Genomic DNA, 14,945 nt, shown 5'->3' on the forward strand with positions numbered 1-14,945 from the left:
TGAACTTATACACTAGGCGTTGTGAACACAAAGAGGGTTAATTTATTAAAGAACTCTTCACTGGACCTTTCCAGAAAACACTGCTGGATCTCAGGGAGTAGCTAGTTATGCCCCTGTCCCACTTAGGAAACCTGAACGGTAACCTCTGGAGACTTTGTGCCCCACCCAAGGTTTCCGTGCGGTTCCCGGAGGTTTTTGTCAGTCTCCCTACCTGCTTCCACTACCTGCAACCTCCGGCAACCACCTGAAACTGGGAACCGCACGGAAACCTTGGGTGGGGCGCAAAGTCTCCAGAGGTTTCCATTCAGGTTTCCTAAGTGGGACAGGGGCATTACATGACATTGTTATTAAAGATATGGCAACTTTCAGGTAACAATCATCGCTCACAACCAATATCACATGAACTGCACAATTGAAACATAATTTTTGTGTGCCTGTAATTGCTGTATTTTCAGCATTGGTAATGGAAATCGAACACACAAATAGAGGAGCTGTTGAGATGATGAGATGGCAAGGAATGGAGGGGCCCTTGTATGGAGACTGGCTGTTTGCCAAAGAGGACCCTTCAACTCTGTGTGTTAATAGATTTCCAAGAGTTGCCATTGAATGTATGATTGTGGAGGCCCTTTGCAGAGTCAGCTTCACTACCACAAAATCGAGAAATCCAATTCATTTAGGATTGCCTTGTGGATGGTTAATCTCCCATTCTGGGCAGAGTGTGGGAGAAAGATCATTGAGTTAAAAAATCACGATTGATTTTTAAATTTTCATTGAACACGTTCTCATTTTTTAAGTTACGTGGGATTCCTGGGATGTCAGGACTTTCATATGAAGAAAGACTGGATGGACTCGGCTTGTACTCGCTAGAATTTGGAAGATTGAGGGGGGATCTTATAGAAACTTACAAAATTCTTAAGGGGTTGGACAGGCTAGATGCAGGAAGATTGTTCCCGATGTTGGGGAAGTCCAGAACAAGGGGTCACAGTTTAAGGATAAAGGGGGAAATCTTTTAGGACTGAGATGAGAAAATAAATGTTCACACAGAGAGTGGTGAGTCTCTGGAATTCTCTGCCACAGAAGGTAGTTGAGGCCAGTTCATTGGCTATATTTAAGAGGGAGTTAGATGTGGCCCTTGTGACTAAAGGGATCAGGGGGTATGGAGAGAAGGCAGGTACAGGCTACTGAGTTGGATGATCAGCCATGATCATATTGAATGGCGGTGCAGGCTCAAAGGGCCGAATGGCCTACTCCTGCACCTAATTTCTATGTTTCTATGTTAAGTGAGTTTGGAAGGTTGTCCAACAAACTGACAGTCAAACAACGAGCTGGATGCTTAATATCCCCTGCCAATCACAAAGATGTGGGGCGGTGGTGTGTCTTAAGGGTGGGTGACTTGGATGACCCAAATGAGGGCAAGGGGCCTGGGAGAATGGAGGCAAGATCTGTGTAGGAAACCTGCAGACAAAGGTTCAGCCTGAGTTGCCAACCCTGGACAAGCTGAGAACAAAACCTGATGCCTTTGTTAAGGTTATAATAAGGGGCCAAAAATGTTCCTAAAATCCTGTAAGACACCGAACCTCTAGTTTTCAGGCTGGTTGTCACTGCCTTTGCAGGCCTGTAGTTGAGTTTAAATCCAATTATATTTCTTATTAATCACCATCTAATTTGTGTAGCTCCTAGATTTGTCCCTCAGTATAATTGCAAAAGCTTTACATCTGCACAATGAAAACTGTTGAAGAACTGAATGAAAGGACCTCCGTCGGATTAGCCTTTAAACATTCGTCTCCAGTTGGTTCAGCATGCTGCCGCTCGCCCTTTAACTGAGACTCGAAAGAGGGAGCACATATCGCCAATTCTGGCCTCCCTCCACTGGCTCCCGGTGCACTTTCGAGTTCATTTTAAAATACTATTATTTGTTTTTAAATCTCTGAATGGGCTCGCCCCGCCTTACCTCTCTGAGCTGCTCCACCCATACGCTCCTGCCCGGTCCCTCAGGTCGGCTGGTCAGCTGCTCCTGGAGGTACCGAGGTCTAGTCGGAGGCTCAGAGGGGATAGAGCCTTCTCTGTTGCTGCTCCGGCACTCTGGAACACCCTGCCATTGCACATCAGACAGGCCCCCTCACTGTCCATCTTCAAAACCAGTTTTAAAACACATTTGTACTCCCTGGCTTTTGACCGTGCCTGAGACTTTGCTTCTGTTTTTATTGTTTTTAATGTTTCTTTATTTTACATGTCTTTTCCTACTATTTCTTTTGATTGTTATTATTGGTGTGTATTAACTTTTTGTCAATGATTAGTGATGTACAGCACTTTGTTGCAACTATGATTGTTTTTAAAGTGCTCTATAAATAAAATTATTATTATTATTATTATTATTATTATTCTCAGCATGTTCAATCTTACGGTTTTTTTTCCTGATAGGTCTTACAGTTACGGTGTCATCTTTTAAGAAAGGACTTGTCCCCAGTGCTTGTATAATGTCAATAGTCAATAGTCTATTTAATTGTCAAGAAAGGACCTGTCCCCAGTGCTTGTATAATCTTTGTACTAATGTGGGGGTGACGGGTGTTCACAGTCCCTCGTGTGGTCTAATCATGCTCCTCTATCCTGCCCCAACAAGGGAAATATGCCATGCGAGATCTCGTTCACCGTCTGCCAGGCGGCAGCAACAACACCGGCACTGGGACCAGCACCATTAGCAAAACCATTTCCGACGAGACGATTACTGCCATTTGCTGCGCTCTGCATGAAGTCATTACCAAAAATATGGAAAATGCCAAGGCCTTGCGGGACTCTGGAGGGATTGAGAAGCTCATTGGCATCGCCAAGAGTAAAGGAGACAAGTATGTAACAAGTCATGATTGTCAGTAACTACAGAGTATGATGCTATTACAGGCATAGAGTCTTACAGCACGGAAACAGGCCCTTCAGCCCAGCTTGCCCACACCGACCAACATATACAATATACATTAATGATTTGGATGAGGGAATTGAAGGCAATATCTCCAAGTTTGCGGATGACACGAAGCTGGGGGGCAGTGTTAGCTGTTTGGAGGATGCTAGGAGACTGCAAGGTGACTTGGATAGGCTGGGTGAGTGGGCAAATGCATGGCAGATGCAGTATAATGTGGATAAATGTGAGGTTATCCACTTTGGTGGCAAAAATAGGAAAGCAGACTATTATCTGAATGGTGACCGATTTGGAAAAGGGGAGAAGCAACGAGACCTGGGTGTCATGGTACGCCAGTCATTGAAAGTAGGCATGCAGGTGCAGCAGGCAGTGAAGAAAGTGAATGGTATGTTAGCATTCATAGCAAAATGATTTGAGTATAAGAGCAGGGAGGTTCTACTGCAGTTGTACAGGGTCTTGGTGAGACCACACCTGGAGTATTGCGTACAGTTTTGGTCTCCTAATCTGAGGAAGGACATTCTTGCCATAGAGGGAATACAGAGAAGATTCACCAGATTGATTCCTGGGATGTCAGGACTTTCATATGAAGAAAGACTGAATAGACTCGGCTTGTAATCGCTAGAATTTAGCAGATGGAAACTTACAAAATTCTTAAGTGGTTGGACAGGCTAGATGCAGGAAGATTGTTCCCGATGTTGGGGAAGTCCAGGACAAGGGGTCACAGTTTAAGGATAAGGGGGAAATCCTTTAAAACCGAGATGAGGAAAACGTTTTTTCACACAGAGAGTGGTGAATCTCTGGAATTCTCTGCCACAGAAGGTAGTTGAGGCCAGTTCATTGGCTATATTTAAGAGGGAGTTAGATGTGGCCCTTGTGGCTAAAGGGATCAGGGGGTATGGAGAGAAGGCAGGTACAGGATACTGAGTTGGATGATCAGCCATGATTACATTGAATGGCGGTGCAGGCTCGAAGGGCCGAATGGCCTACTCCTGCACCTATTTTCAATGTTTCTGTTTCTCATCTACACTAGTCCCAACTGCCTGCAATTGACCCATATCTTTCTAAATCTTTCTATCCATGTACCGGTCGAAATGTTTCTTATACATTGCAATAGTACCAGCCTCAACTACCTCTTCCGGCAGCTCGTTTCATACACCTACCACCCTTTGTGTGAAAATGTTACCCCTTAGGATCATGTTAAATCTTCCCCCCTCACCTTAATCCTACATCCTCTGGTTCTCCTTTCCCCTACTTGGTACAAGAGACTCTGTGTATGCCCAATCTATTGTGTCTGAAATATGTAATATTTCAATGCAACTGGCCAGGAATCATAGGGATCAATACAATTTGTCAGAAAGCCTTGCCAACTCTGAATTGTTGTATTACTGGAAGTTTTATTACATAATCTCCCATTCCCAACCTCCCACGCCTCCAGGCTAATGGAATCAAGGGATATCGGGAGAAAGCAAGAACTGTAAATAGCTCGTTCTAAGCTTCCCCCCAGTCTAGTTTCAATCAAAAACCACTGAATCAAGCACTTGACCAACTAATCTTTATTTTGACAAAACACAATTACAGTTCCAACTGCTGTACCTGACCCACCGTGGGTTCAATCCTCGTATCTGCCTGATCTCGGCCTCACTCAAACAGAGACACTCCAGAAGGTCACGCAGTCCCAAGCGCTCTCCCACAAGATCGACGCAGGACCTCGTGGTAGCGGACTTTTATAGGTTCCCGGACCTCGAGGGGCCGAACCACATGGTGGTGGTCTCTTTATAATCCAATTACAGATATCGGTTAACCCCATAGATCACAGACATTTCCCTAACCCAATAATACAGAGGCTAATACATTGTATTCAAACAGGGCTTCTCAAGGAAGCCAACTTAGCAACATTTACCCTGATCTGCAAGCAAACCAGACAAGGCTCAATACCCCATCCAATCAACATTTGGCAAAATGTAACTCTACAACATTATTTACAATTATTTACAAGGTGTATGTCTGGTTTGCAGTCATCCAATCCATTCTATGCATTTTCCGCCTAATTGACAGGGTCTGCAGATGTTCTTATTATTTTCCTGCAGCTTGGATCTAGACAAACTGGGACCACTCACAGCTTGTCCCAGTTTCGCAGAGAGCAATTCTAAATTGACTAAGTCTCCCAGCAGCCCTGGAGCTCTTACCCAATTTTAGAGTCCTGACCCCTCCAACCTGGCTAGGATTAACAGAACGGGGCACTGATTGTGGATGACAGCCATTACCATATTGAATGGCGGTGCTAGCTCAAAGGGCCGAATGGCCTACTCCTACACCTATTTTCTATATTTCTATTCCCAGAGAGGTAATAAATTATTTAAAAACCTATTAGATAAATTTGCCAATCTTTCACTCCAATATTTTTATAATGAATGTAAGAAAATGAATTGTTTAATGTATTTGTTTTGTTTTCCTAGTAATTACACCAATGTTCTGTAGATTGTTAACTCTCTCACTGGGGAACATGCTTAATAGTTTGATTCAGGAATGAGTAATCAGGAACATCTAAGCCATGATATTTAATTGCATAATTTCATCTTTATTCCGTTGAAAATTGAAAAAAAAAGAAAATTGCCTTTAAAGCATTTCCATTCCACTTCACATCACTGAAAAGTTGAACCCCTTGTGACTCCGTTGTGATTTTCACATCAGGCATGTTCAAGGTGACTTCATTTCCCCTTGGAACACTGTAGGAAAAATTGGATCATGTTGTCTTGGGATATACCTGGTTGTGCATTCATGAGGCAGCTATGTCATATTACTAACCCAAAATGTATACCGATCTAAATCCTGTCCCTTCGTTAAATGTTTCACCATCTGTCATTCAGTCTGAGGAAGGGTTCTGACCCGAAACGTCACCTATTCCTTTTCTCCAGAGATGCTGCTGCCTGACATGCTGAGTTACTCCAGCATGTTGTGTCTCTCTTCGGTATAAATCAGTACCACCCAATATGAGTCTCCCCTTTCAGTCCACAATAACTCCTCCATCCAATCTCCTGGTCCCTAATTTCAATGTAGACTGGAATCCTCTTTAGCTTAGTTTAGTTTGTTGTCACTTGTACTGAGGTACAGAGAAAATCTTTTTTGCATGCTATCCAGTCACTGTTTAAGAATAAGGGGTAGGCCATTTAGGACTGAGATGAGGAAAAACGTTTTCACACAGAGAGTTGTGAATCTGTGGAAATCTCTGCCACAGAAGGCAGTGGAGGCCAACTCACTGGATGAGTTACTGTAGATCAAGAGGGATTTAGCTCTTAGGGCTAATGGAAACAAGGGATATGGGGAAAAAGCAGGGTTTGATTTTGGATGATCAGCACTGATCATATTGAATGACAGTGTTGGCTCGATGGTCTACTCCTGCACCTATTTTTCTATGTTTCTATGTTTGGTGCTACACATTCCAGTGTACTTTTTTAAGGTGCACCAACATTTCTTGGCATAAGAATTTAAATAAGAAGTACACGGTGAATCAAAATCATGAGAGGAATAGATCGGGTAGATGCACAGAGTCTTTTGTCCAGAGTAGGGGAATCAAGGACCATAGGATCAAGGTGAAGCGGAAAAGATTTAATAGGAATCCGAGGGGTAACTTTTTCACACAAAGGGTGGTGGGTGTATGGAACACGCTGCCAGAGGAGGTAGTTGAGGCTGGGACTATCCCATCGTTTAAGAAACAATTAGACAGGTACATGGATAGGACAGGTTTGGAACGATATGGACCAGGCTCAGGCAAGTGGGACTAGTGTAGCTGGGACATTGTTGGCCGGTGTGGACAAGGTGGGCCGAATGGTCTGTTTCCACACTATCACTCTATGACTCTAATTGGCAGATTTTATCAATGAAATAGTGTTATTATGAAAGAATGATGGCAATATTATAAATTCAGATAACGTAAAACAGGCAATATCTTTTTTCCGGTTCTCATTACAATTTAGATTTCTGTATTTTTAAATAATAAACAGTGAATCAGATGCCCCACCACGTCCACTCCAACTTCTCAATTTGCTTCTCTTTATCCTTCACCAGCTGGTTTTTAGTTTTAGTTTTAGAGATGCAACGCAGAAACAGGCCCTTCGAGTCTCAAACACTATCCTACAATATGGACAAGTCACAATTATACCAAACCAATTAATCTACAAACCTGTACATTTTTGGTATGAGAGGTGAAAAAACAGCCAGTCATGGTGAGAACGTACAAACTCCATACAGACAGCACCCGTAGTCAGGATCAAACCCGGGTCTCTGGCGCTGTGCGGCAGGAACTCTATCGCTACGACACCGTGCCGCCCAGCTAGTTAACCCTTACCTTGTATATACTATCCTTGACCCCCGAAGGACATTCCCTCTCATCAGCTCTGCAATCTTCTCCTTAAAACTGCCTCCCTTGCTCCTTTGTCCCATCCCTCAAATTCAGGAACATTTATGACCCGATCTTGTGTTTCCTTCCATCTACAATTGGAAATATTTTAAGCTTCTCAAACACTTCAATTTGACACCACACGGCACCGAGCAGTTGCATCAGGTTCAGACAAGCAATCTTGTAAAACCATAATGAATCCATTTGATTGGATCTTGCCCTGTCTGAAGCTTTTATTTTGATGCTGCTCTTGTTTTAGATCTGACAGTAGCAATCTGATTTCAGAATATTTTATATCCATTCACCTTAAATCACTGATAAAAACACTTCCTAGTTGTGACTTGCTGCAACTTGTTGAGGCGGGTACATTTGCTCTGGTTTATTACAGCATGGATTGTGATTTACAACAAAAGCTTCAGCTGCTGTTTTCATATAGAAACATAGAAACATAGAAATTAGGTGCAGGCGTAGGCCATTCGGCCCTTCGAGCCTGCACCGCCATTCATTATGATCATGGCTGATCATCCAACTCAGTATCCCGTACCTGCCTTCTCTCCATACCCCCTGATCCCCTTAGCCACAAGGGCCACATCTAACTCCCTCTTAAATATAGCCAATGAACTGGCCTCGACTACCCTCTGTGGCAGAGAGTTCCAGAGATTCACCACTCTCTGTGTGAAAAAAGTTCTTCTCATCTCGGTTTTAAAGGATTTCCCCCTTATCCTTAAACTGTGACCCCTTGTCCTAGACTTCCCCAACATCGGGAACAATCTTCCTGCATCTAGCCTGTCCAACCCCTTAAGAATCTTGTAAGTTTCTATAAGATCCCCCCTCAATCTTCTAAATTCTAGAGAGTATAAACCAAGTCTATCCAGTCTTTCTTCATAAGACAGTCCTGACATCCCAGGAATCAGTCTGGTGAACCGTCTCTGCACTCCCTCTATGGCAATAATGTCCTTCCTATCCTGAACAGTCCTGAATATCCTGAACAGTCTACAAGCCCTGCCTCTCCTCACACCAAATCATCCCTGTTCAATACTCAGGTTCTTATCCATTAGTTTATCCATCAAGGTTTTGCTGAATTACTGACGTCAGGGAAATCAAATGCCCTTAATAATATATAACCATATAACATATAACAATTACAGCACGGAAACAGGCCATCTTGGCCCTTCTAGTCCGTGCAGAACACTAATGCCCCTGTCCCACTTAGGAAACCTGAACGGAAACCTCTGGAGACTTTGCGCCCCATCCAAGATTTCCATGCGGTTCCCAGTTTCAGGTGGTTGCCGGAGGTTGCAGGTAGTGGAAGCAGGTAGGGAGACTGACAAAAACCTCCGGGAACTGCATGGCAACCTTGGGTGGGGCGCAGACGTTTCCGTTCAGGTTTCCCAAGTGGGACAGGGGCATTACTCTCACCTAGTCCCATCTACCTGCACTCAGACCATAACCCTCCATTCCTTTCCCGTCCATATAACTATCCAATTTGTTTTTAAATGATAAAATCGAACCTGCCTCCACCACTTCCATTGGAAGCTCATTCCACACAGCCACCACTCTCTGAGGCAAGAGTTTCCCCTCATGTTACCCCTAAACTTCTGTCCCTTAAATCTCAAGTCATGTCCTCTTGTTTGAATCTTCCCTACTCTCAGTGGGAAAAGCTTATCCATGTCAACTCTGTCTATCCCTCTCATCATTTTAAAGACCTCTATCAAGTCCCCCCTTAACCTTCTGTGCCTCTGATGTCTTCATGTGCTTCTAATGTCTACATGCCTTTCGGGTGCCATGGTAGCGCAGCAGTAATTCTACTGTCTCACCGTGTCAGAGCCCTGAATCAATCCTGACTATGAGTGTGGTTTGTACATTCTTCCTGTGACCGCGTGGCTTTTCTCCAGGTGCTCCAGGTTTCTCCCACATTCCAGACATGCAGGCTTGTAGGTTAATTGGCTTCTGTAAATTGCCCTTAATGTGTAGCATGGGATAGCATAGAACTAGCGTACAGGTGATCGATGGTCTCGGTGGGCCGAAAGGCCTGTTTCCATGTTGTATCTCTCAACCCTAAACGATCTTTTCTTGGGGAAATGTTGACACTGTGGGTTCAGCAACCCACGTTATATCTCTCAGTGTTTATTCCCATTCACTGTCCTGGGAAGAGATGCAAAATGTGGTTACATCGGGCAACAATTTATTCTACATGTTCCCAAAGAGTCAAAAAGCATCCCTTTATCTATGTTACACACAAATGCTGGAGAAACTCAGCGGGTGCAGCAGCATCTATGGAGCGAAGGAAAAAGGCAACGTTTCGTCCCGAAACGTTGCCTTTTTCCTTCGCTCCATAGATGCTGCTGCACCCGCTGAGTTTCTCCAGCTTTTTTGTGTACCTTCGATTTTCCAGCATCCTCAGTTCCTTCTTAAACCCTTTATCTATGTTGATGTTTGAACCCTGCTGATAGCAGATAGATGTTTTGAGGCCAGTTCTCTGAGTAGACATTAATAATAATAATAAAACATTGTGAAAGTGGCAGATATAGTGGAATCAAACCAATGTTCCCCATTCTCTCATACAGTTAACTCTTCCACACTCATGTCTCTCCACACAGTCATCTCTCCCAGTAGCTTCTCTTCCAGACCAGCTCTTCTGCTGGTTACTGACCCCTCCACCCTCACACCTCCCTGTACAAAATGGTACCAGATGAGATTCTCCATAATTGTCCATGACTTCTCCCCCTAGAGTACAAATGTTTATAAAATGTTTCCTTTTATAAAACCAACAGCCTTCTGACTAAAAGTAACACCTTGCTTGATTACTTGATCAATACCAATACCAATATGTTTCTGACGGATAGACACAAAAAGCTGGAGTAACTCAGCAGTACAGGCAGCATCTCTAGAGAGAAGGAATGGGTGATGTTTGGGGCCGAGACCCTTCAGACTGCAGAAGATCTGAAGAAGTGTCATGAACAGAAATGTCTGAAGAAAGGTCTCGACCACAAACGTCATCCATCCCTTCTCTCCAGAGATGCTGCCTGTCCCGCAGAGTAATGCCCCTGACCCATATAACCATATAACAATTACAGCACGGAAACAGGCCATCTCGGTCCTACAAGTCCGTGCCGAACAACTTTTTTTCCCTTGGTCCCACCTGCCTGCACTTAGGAAACCTGAACGGAAACCTCTGGGGACTTTGTGCCCCACCCAAGGTTTCTGTGCAGTTCCCGGAGGTTTTTGTCAGTCTCCCTACCTGCTTCCACTACCTGCAACCTCTGGCAACCACCTGCAACCTCCGGGAACCGCACGGAAACCTTGGGTGGGGCGCAAAGTCTCCAGAGGTTTCCATTCAGGTTTCCTAAGTGGGACAGGGGCATTATTACTCCAGCATTTTGTGTAATCCTTCTGACGAAGAAGTCAGTGCCATCGGTAACTCGACTTGATATTTAGTTTAGTTTAGTTTAAAGATACAGCACGGAAACAGGCCCTTTGCTCCACCGAGTCCGCGCCGACCAGCGATCCTCTCAAACAACCACTACCCTACACACACTCACTAGGGACAGTTTTTACATTCATACCAAGCCAATTAACCTACAAGCCTGTACATCTTTGAAGTGTGGGAGGAAACCGAAGATCTCGGAGAAAACCCACACAGGTCACGGGGAGAATGTACAAACTCCTTACAGACAGGCAGGCGCCCGTAGTCAGGATCGAACCCGGGTCTTTGGCACTGTAAGGCAGCAGCTCTACCCCACGCCACTGTGCCGCCCTGATATGTGGCAGATAATTGCCTTGGGCAGGGTTGAAAATGAAACACATTCTTGTGTCCAGGTTTACATTTAAGCTCCTCCATCCCTCTCTAGTCCAAAACCCAGGGTAGGGTTCTGAACTTTTCCTCCGACCCTAGAATAGAATAGAATAGAATAGTTTCTTTATTGTCTTTGTAACATGAACCATGTACAACGAAATTTAAAAATGTCAGCCAGTCAGTGCACCATTCAAACACTGTGTCCAATGATGACAATAACTATGATAACTTCACATTCTCAAGAAAGACCAGCCAGATCTGTGTTTAAGAAAGAACTGCAGTGCTGGAAAAATCGAAGGTAGACAAACATGCTGGAGGAACTCAGCGGGTGAGGCAGCATCTATAGATGCTGAGTTTCTCCAGCATTTTTGTCAGCCAGTTCTGTGTGGTATCCATCCCACTCAAATACAAAGTCAGCCTTGTATTTCAAAAGAAAGACGAATGATTCAACATTTATGCTTCTTGTCACGGCGAGCACACATGTATATGTTCTGGTTCTGACTATTGAGCAAAATCAATCACACACTACATTAACCTTTAGAAACCATTTGTTCAGTCTTGTTTGTTTCACCCTTAATTTGAAGCAAAACACTTGTGAGACAACAAATGTAAAGATGACAAATTCACACCAATTGCACTGTCAGCTTCACTCTATTTTCATTTCTCTCTAAACGACCCTTCTCAATTTTCTCCCCTCTACGTTTTCGGTTATATTAATGCAGAGCCAATTTGTATGTAGTATCTAAACTGGGGTATGTTGTTTTACACACAGACACTCGCCCAAGGTGGTGAAGGCAGCATCTCAGGTCCTGAACAGCATGTGGCAATATCGAGATCTAAGGAGTCTTTACAAGAAGGTAAGGAAGTTTCCATTCCTTCATGCCTGCTCCAATCATGTAGTGACCATCTATGTTTTACGCACGCATCCCAACTTGAACGAAGCAAGCGCACATTTGTGTCAGTTCCGTTTAGTTTATTGTCACGGCTTGTACTCGCTAGAATTTAGAAGATTGAGGGGGGATCTTGTAGAAACTTACAAAATCTTAGGGGGTGGACACGCTAGATGCAGGAAGATTTTTCCCAATGTTGGGGAAGTCCAGAACTAGGGGTCACAGCTTAAGGATAAGTATGAAATCTTAATCACAGTTTAATCTTTTAGGACCGAGATGAGAAAAACATATTTCACACAGAGAGTGGTGAATCTGTGGAATTCTCTGCCACAGAATGTAGTTGAGGCCAGTTCATTGGCTATATTTAAGAGGGAGTTAGATGTGGCCCTTGTGGCTAAAGGGATCAGGGGGTATGGAGGGAAGGCAGGTACAGGATACTGAGTTGGATGATCAGCCATGATCATATTGAATGGTTGTGCAGGCTCGTGGGGCCGAATGGCCTACTCCTGCACCTATCTTCTATGTTTCTATGTACTGAGGTACAGTGAAAAGCTTTTGTTGCATGCTATCCAGTCAGCAGAAAGACAACACACAATCGAGCAATTTACAGTCAGTACTAAACTAGGATGTTTGGTTGACAGTGAAAGAGTTTTGTGAATTCGGGAGAACATAGGCTACTTGCAGAACAGACCCATAGGTTTAGATTACATTAAAAAAAATAGCTTGCTTTCATGCTGCTCCAATTAAAACGTCAGAGCCTCTCAAAGTATGGAATGGTGGCCTTCATAACAAGAGGATTTCAGTATAGGAGTAAAGAGGCTCTTCTGCAGTTGTATAGGGCTCTGGTGAGACCACATCTGGAGTATTGCGTACAGTTTTGGTCTCCTAATTTGAGGAAGGACATCCTTGTGATTGAGACAGTGCAGCGTAGGTTCATGAGATTGATCCCTGGGATGGCGGGACTGTCATATGAGGAATGATTGAAAAGACTAGGCTTGTATTCACTGGAGTTTAGAAGGATGAGGGGGGATCTTATAGAAACATATAAAATTATAAAAGGACTGGACAAGCTAGATGCAGGAAAAATGTTCTCAACGTTGGGCGAGTCCAAAACCAGGGGCCACAGTATTAGAATAAAGGGAGGTCATTTAAGACTGAGGTGAGAAAAAACTTTTTCACCCAGAGAGTTGTGAATTTATGGAATTCCCTGCCACAGAGGGCAGTGGAGGCCAAGTCACTGGATGGATTTAAGAGAGTTAGATAGAGCTCTAGGGGCTAGTGGAGTCAAGGGATATAGGGAGAAGGCAGGCACGGGTTATTGATTGGGGACAATCAGCCATGATCACAATGAATGGTGGTGCTGGCTCGAAGGGCTGAATGGCCTCTTCCTGCACCTATTTTCTATGTTTCTATGTCTAATGGCTTCTCCTTCAACTTCCCTCACCCGGCAACCATTACATTTCCTGGGTAGACAAAAGTGCTGGAGAAACTCAGCGGGTGCAGCAGCATCTATGGAGCGAAGGAAATAGGCAACGTATCAGGCCGAAACCCTTCTTCAGACTAAACTCAGATTACATTTCCTGAATGTTTATCTGGCTTTTCACCTCTCTAGAGAGTTTAAATATTTCCAGGTGACTGGGAGTGTCTGTGACGTGCATAAATGCGTGGAGTAAATGCGATGGGGAGTTTTGGGGCTTTAACTTTACATAGTTTCCAAATACATTATAATGTGTAGTCCTTGTTGTGATATGGGGCACTCCATTTAGAAAAACATGAGATGTTAAAATCTTGGAAGGAGTGGAAATTTATACCAAACTCTAAAGAAGTGGAGGAGCAGAGGATGTCCAACTCTCTGAAAATGTAATCACAAATGCAATTTCGTTCAGACTTCGGTCTGAATGACAATAAAAGGCTATCTATCTATCTATCTATCTATCTATCTATCTATCTATCTATCTATATCTATCTATCTATATCTATCTATCTATCTATCTATCTATCTATCTATCTATCTATCTATCTATCTATCTATCTATCTATCTATCTATCTATCTATCTATCTATCTATCTATCTATCTATCTATCTATCTATCTATCTACCTATTAGAACCAAAAGATTGTTGGATATTTTAAAAAGTAGCAGAAATAATCTGAGGTTTTAGAAACAGGATCACACTATGTCTTAGTCTGAAGGGGGTCTCGACCCAAAACGCCACCTATTCTTTTTCTCCAGAGATGCTGTCTGACCCACTGAGTTACTCCAGCTTTTTGTGTCTATCTTCACGCAATACTGATTGGGTTTGTGAAAGGAAACATGGGGGTGGGTTGGCGGGAGGTTGTTTTTCGGACCGGAGGCCTGGGATTAACAGTGTGCCTCAGGGATCGGTGCTGGGCCCATTGCTCTTTGTGGTGTACATCAACTAGTTGGATGAGGATGCCAAAGGCATGATTCATATGTTTGCAGATGATGCTAAAGTGAGTGGTATTGTAGATAGTGACGAAGGTGGTTATCAAAAATTGGGCAAGTGGGCTGAAGAATAGTTAATGGAGTTTAATGTAGATAACTGCAAGGTTTTTTTGTTTGGGAAGTCAAACCAGTCCAGGACCTTCACATTTTCAATTTCAAGCAGATCATTTGGGAGATGCTGCAGTTACCTGCAGGTGATGAAAGCAAAGAGCATGAGAAGACCTCGCCCAAGATTCACTGTTGCTTCACTTTTTGTTAAGTAGGCTGCTGTAAGTGTCCACTGGGCTATCATTCTGCCTGCAGCTATTCTTAGAGGGTTCGATGAGGGTGGCGTAGTCCTGCTTTCAGGACCAAGCAGGAGCGTGGTCGCCGTTTCAGGATTCATTGCTACGTACACGCTAGAATTTAGAAGATTCAGGGGGGATCTTATAGAAACTTACAAAATTCTTAAGGGGTTGGACAGGCTAGATGCAGGTAGATTATTC

General features: G+C 43.7%; 1 protein-coding gene across 1 annotated transcript in view; it reads left to right on the plus strand.

Moving 5' to 3' along the window:
• The window catches only part of LOC129706504 (catenin delta-2-like), a 1,547,539-nt gene that overhangs the window by 1,480,702 nt on the left and 51,892 nt on the right, over positions 1-14,945 (plus strand). The window contains exons 20-21 of the mRNA XM_055650854.1: positions 2,621-2,843; positions 11,876-11,960. Coding sequence (XP_055506829.1) covers positions 2,621-2,843; positions 11,876-11,960 — 308 coding nt within the window. The remainder of the gene's footprint in view (positions 1-2,620; positions 2,844-11,875; positions 11,961-14,945) is intronic.

This window comes from Leucoraja erinacea, chromosome 2 (assembly GCF_028641065.1).
Source record: "Leucoraja erinacea ecotype New England chromosome 2, Leri_hhj_1, whole genome shotgun sequence".
NCBI lineage: Eukaryota > Metazoa > Chordata > Chondrichthyes > Rajiformes > Rajidae > Leucoraja > Leucoraja erinaceus.